Source organism: Phoca vitulina, unplaced genomic scaffold (genome assembly GCF_004348235.1).
Source record: "Phoca vitulina isolate PV1807 unplaced genomic scaffold, GSC_HSeal_1.0 scaffold1793, whole genome shotgun sequence".
In the NCBI taxonomy this organism is placed as follows: Eukaryota; Metazoa; Chordata; class Mammalia; order Carnivora; family Phocidae; genus Phoca; species Phoca vitulina.
The window spans coordinates 837-6,253 of NW_022591480.1; the positions used below are offsets into that span (position 1 = coordinate 837).

General features: G+C 37.0%; 1 protein-coding gene across 1 annotated transcript; it reads left to right on the top strand.

The window, feature by feature from the left end:
* Positions 1-515: 515 nt before the first annotated feature.
* LOC116629622 (ankyrin repeat domain-containing protein 26-like) lies at positions 516-5,273 on the top strand. The gene is made up of 3 exons (XM_032399872.1): positions 516-905; positions 4,720-4,790; positions 5,126-5,273. Exons 1-3 carry the CDS (start codon positions 807-809, stop codon positions 5,271-5,273), a joined length of 318 nt encoding a protein of 105 aa, XP_032255763.1. The 5' UTR covers positions 516-806.
* Positions 5,274-5,417: the final 144 nt, after the last annotated feature.

Genomic DNA, 5,417 nt, shown 5'->3' on the forward strand with positions numbered 1-5,417 from the left:
AGAATTGTATCTGTAATATATTAATTTGGCATTGGATCTCCATTTACAGATTAATGGGGGGTGGCAGGATTCTTGTACTGTAGCAGGAATGGAAGTCAGGGAGGGAGGTGAAAGCCAGGTTATCTAGGGCCCTTGAAGCCCATTAGAATGACTTCACTTTTGAGGGCGCCTGGGTGGCTCAGTTGGTTAAGCGACTGCCTTCGGCTCAGGTCATGATCCTGGAGTCCTGGGATCGAGTCCCGCATCCGGCTCCCTGCTCAGCAGGGAGTCTGCTTCTCCCTGTGACCCTCCTCCCTCTCATGCTCTCTTGTCTCTCATTCTCTCTCTCTCAAATAAATAAATAAAATCTTTAAAAAAAAAAAAAAGAATGACTTCACTTTTGTTCTGAGATAGTAATCTATTGGAAGGATTTGAACAGAGGATTGCATACGTGAGGAACTTTGACATTAATTTAAGCTTCTAATAAAAAAGAGGGAAAACATTTCATCATGTAGAATTTACCACTGCTGGGCCCACCTAAATACCCATTTCTTTTTGAGACCTCAGTAGGGTGGGAAACTTTGCAGATTCATCAACAAGGAATGGAGAGTGGGGCTGAATTAATTACCTAAGTAACATAACACTGACTAGGCAGGAGGATGACACCTGTATGTGGTGATAATTTTCAAAGTACATATGTTAGAGTTATATATTATTAACATAACTTAATAGTAAGATAATTTATAAAATCAGTAACAGAAACGTCTTATTAGGTAGCTGTGAGACACCTTCAACTAGAACTGGCTGATGCCCTAAAAAAACAGTCTATGTCAGAGGCTTCACTGGAGGTTACATCACGTTGCCGTATTAATTTAGAAGATGAGACACAGGATTTGAGGAAGAAATTAGGTCAAATCAGAAGTCAGGTATGTATTAAATGTAGCATGTCAACAATTAATCTGTAGCAGGTTAATATAAAGTGTTTTAGGTTGCTAATTTCCATGGACCATTTTCTTTTGTATTTTCATTAAAATTTAGTGTAATTTTAGTATCTTCACAATGCACTTATTTCTTAAACTTTGACTTTCATTCTGCTATTTGTGATATACATTTTTTTCCTTACAGTATTTACCCTTAGGAAAGTTGAGACTTATGCATCATTCCTCACAGAAATTGAGGGACTTTTTTTTTCCTACTAAACAATTTTTTTAAAGATTTATGTATTATTTGAGAGAGAGCGAGAGTGCGTGCGCATGCACATGCGTGAGTGGGGGGAGAGGCAGAGGGAGAGGGAGAGGGAGAGAATCTCGGGCAGACTCCCTGCCCAGCACAGAGCCCCACACCAGCTCGACTCCATGATCCTGAGCTGAAATCATGAGTTGGATGCTTAACCAACTGAGCCACCCAGGTGCAATGTTTTTTAATGATGTCTCTGTTACCATGATGAGGTGAGCCATATAAAATCAGAAGATAATCTTTAATGGAATGTTTCAGAAAATGGTCTTATTTCTCATGTTCACTTTTGTGAACGGATATAGAATCCGTACTGATTTTAGGATAACCTGTACAGAAAAGTCATTTTACAAACCAGTTGAACTTAGGCATTTCCTTCATTTTCTTTTCCTTTTAGATATATCGTAAATGCATAGAAATATTCAGATCATGTGTAGTATATACACCCAAAAGAGAGAATTAAGAAATTAAGAATGGGTGCTTCCATTGGATTTTTTTTTTTTTTTAAGATTTTATTTATTTGACAGACAGAGACACAGCAAGAGAGGGAACACAAGCTGGGGGAGTGGGCGAGGGAGAAGCAGGCTTCCCGCCGAGCAAGGAGCCTGATGTGGGGCTTGATCCCAGGACCCTGGGACCATGACCTGAGCCGAAGCCAGCCGCTTAATGACTGAGCCACCCAGGTGTCCCCATTGGATTTTTTAAAACTTTATTGAGATATAATGCACATACCATACAATTCACCCATTTAACATGTACAGTTCAGTGTTTTGATTATATTCATAGAGTTGTGCAACTATCACTGCCATCAAGTAGAACATTTTCATCACCCTGGAAAGAAACCCTTAGCCCTGGAGCTACCAGCCTCAGGCAACCACCAGTCTACTTCCAGCCTCTATAGAGTTGCCTATTCTGAATATTTCATATAAAGGGGGTCACACAATGTGTGGTCCTTTGTGACTAGCTTCTTTCACTTAATGTTTTCAGGGTTCATCTGTGTTATAGCATATATCAGTGCTTCATTTTTTTTTTTAATTGTCAAACAGTACTCCATTGTGGGCCAAAACCCTTGTTCATTCATCATTTGATGCACCTTTGGGTTGTTTCCCACTTTATGGCCATTAATAATGCTGCTCTGAACGTTGATTTAATTATTGTCTGGACATCTGTTTTTATTTCCCTGCCATCAGATTTTATCCTCTGAGTTAATTGGGTTGATTTCACCATCTCTCAGCCTTTTACTCATGCTGTCCTTTCTGTCCTTTTAGTTTCCCTTCCTCTTGCCGAATCCTACACTATTCAGACCTGGCTCATAGTCTCTCATTCTCCATGAAGCTCTCTCTGACTATTCTAATTCCCACTGACTTTACTCTCTTCACACTTGTCTCATCTAGTCTATGCAGAACAATTTAGTCCTTTATTTTACATTGGTTTTATTTTTTTCATGAGAGATAATTTTGTCTTTCTAAGAACACCTTTATCTAAGGGGAAAAATATGGGATATGCATGGTACCTATCCTTGTATAAATTGAGAATATTTTAACTTAACAGTTTTTAGGATAAAATTAAGTACTTTATACCATATCAATAATTTCTGATTGAAAACATTGACATAACAAAGCTTTTATTCTAAATGTATTTTAAGCAATTAAATGTAAAATTGAAAGCATTTAATCTGACAGAGGAGAAGTGTTCACTCAAATGCTTGTTTTATCCCCCTCACTGTGGAAAAACAGTCTAAATTTGCCTTTCTTCATTTTGCAGCCAGTACTGAGGTTACTTTACCAACTATAAAGCTCCGGGCACAGCTTTTCTTTTTTCTTTTATTTTTTACCTTTCTTTTTTAAAGTTTGTTTGTTTGTGTATTTATTTATTTATGTAATTTCTACACCCATTGTGGGGCTTGAACTCATGAGCCCAAGGTCAAGAGTCGCATGTTCTTCCCACTGAGCCAGCCAGGCGCCCCTGGGGACAGTTTTTTCTGATATGCCATACCACGTAGCCTTAATGTATTCATCAGAGTACTTGCTAAAGCAGTGTAACACAGAGAGTTGCTAAGATAATATAAACATGAAATGATTTGGGAATGTTGATTTAGCAAGAGTCCATTATTTCCACGTCAGTGGCTTTACCTTGCCTCTGATGGTCATGTAAATATTTATTACTCAGTCTAGGAGGTACTATTTGCCCTGTAGTCCATGAGATTGTCCACTGAGTAGTATAGAGAGGCAGTAAGTTAAAATTATTATAAGTGGAAAAAAGTACTGTTAGCTAGTGGAATTGGTAAAAGTTTTTTGAAGTACTGAGGATGTATTCTGGGCCTCATGCTCCCCATTTGCTGCCACTTTCAGTGGTATGAAGAACGATTTCAGTATAACTTGTATAAGAGACCACTTTCATTGGCCTGCCATCTGCCTAAAATATCAAATATTATTAGGACATAACCTACAGCAACAATAATAATGCTAATTGCAGACAGAATTTGGTGTGTGCCAGCTACCCTTCTAAATAGTTCATGTATAGGGGCACCTGGGTGGCTCAGTTGTTAAGGGTCTGCCTTCGGCTCAGGTCATGATCCCAGGGTCCGGGGATCAAGTGCTGCATCGGGCTCCCTGCTCCGCCGGAAGCCTGCTTCTCCCTCTCCCACTCCCCCTGCTTGTGTTCCCTCTCTCGCTGTCTCTCTCTCTCTGTCAAATAAATACAATCTTTAAAAAATAAAAATAAAAATAAAAATAAAATAGTTCATGTATATTTCCTAGATTAATCTTCCCAACATCCCAGTGTGGTAGATACTATTATTATCTTCATTTTACAGAGAAGAAACTGAGACAGAAATTTTAAGTAATTTGTTCCAGGTCACACAGCTAATACCCAGTGAGTTGGGATTCAGACCCCAGGCATTCTGGTTCCTACGAAGATAATGCCTCTCATACTATTCCATGAAATATCTAGTTGTCACTGAAACCAACATGTTAACTTTTATAATCACTGGAATAGCCATGGTCATTCACATATGTGAATATTTAAAACTATAATTGATGTGGTACTTAGAATACAAAATTAGAAATGTTTACCATAAGGTAATTTTCTATCATTCCCCCTTTGACCAATATATAAATTTGTAGGCTTAGCTGATAAAATATAATTTAAATACATTAAAAACATGACATTTTAGTAACTAGAGAAGTCAGCAAACTTTTCTGTAAGGGGATTGTAAATATTTTATTTTAAGATTTGATTTATTTGAGAGAGAGAAGGAACAGTGGGGAAGGGCAGAGGAAGAGAGAGAGAGAGAGAGAGAGAGAGAGAAGCAGACTCCCTGTAAATATTTTAGGCTTTGTAGGCCATAGGTCTCTGTTGCAGCAGTCCAAATCTGCTGTAGCCATAAAGCAGTATGTAGAGGAGAGTGTGGCTGTGTCCACTAAAATTTTATTTACAAAAACAGCTGATGGTGGTTTTATACTAGATTGCCAGGAGTTAAAAGTATTTCTTTTTTTTCTTTTTTAGTTGCAAGAAGCACAAGATCGACATGCAGAGCCTGTAAGATGTATTGAGACGTCAAAAGATCACGTGCAAAAGTACAATTTAAAGCAGCACAGAAAATAACTTGAGTATTTAGAAAGCAGAGAAGCAGTGTAGGATGAGAAATATATCAGTTATGATAATAAGTACATCATTGTTAAGCTGGATAAAAATTTCAGCTTTGCGCTATTTGGAAATGCATAAATTTTGCATATTATCTTTAAATTTTGCACATTAACTATAAAACACAACCAGAAAAATGGCACAATTGCCAAATCTTCTACTTTTTAAATTTTTAAGAATTTATGTAAGACCTTCAGATGTTTGTTTCGAAATTATACGGTACTTTTAAAATTTATGTGTGAGAATAATTTTAAAATTTTCATTTGAGGCTTGAAGTTGAAAATGCCAAGTTAAAAGTTACAGTCAAAAAACAAGCGGGCAAAATTGAACAACTTCAGGAAAACCTGTTAAGTACAAGTTCGGTAAGTCAGTCTCTTAATTTCTGTCCTACTGAAAAGGAATTTTTATTTCTCTAGTAGTAGTATATAAAACTATTTTGGATAATATGAAAATTCTCACTGATAAAAATGTTTATTGTATTCATATTGTTGCTACTTGCTACTGGTAGTATAATTCCTCTTTATAGATGAAGTTGACTGAATTCGTAAATTAATTTTTAT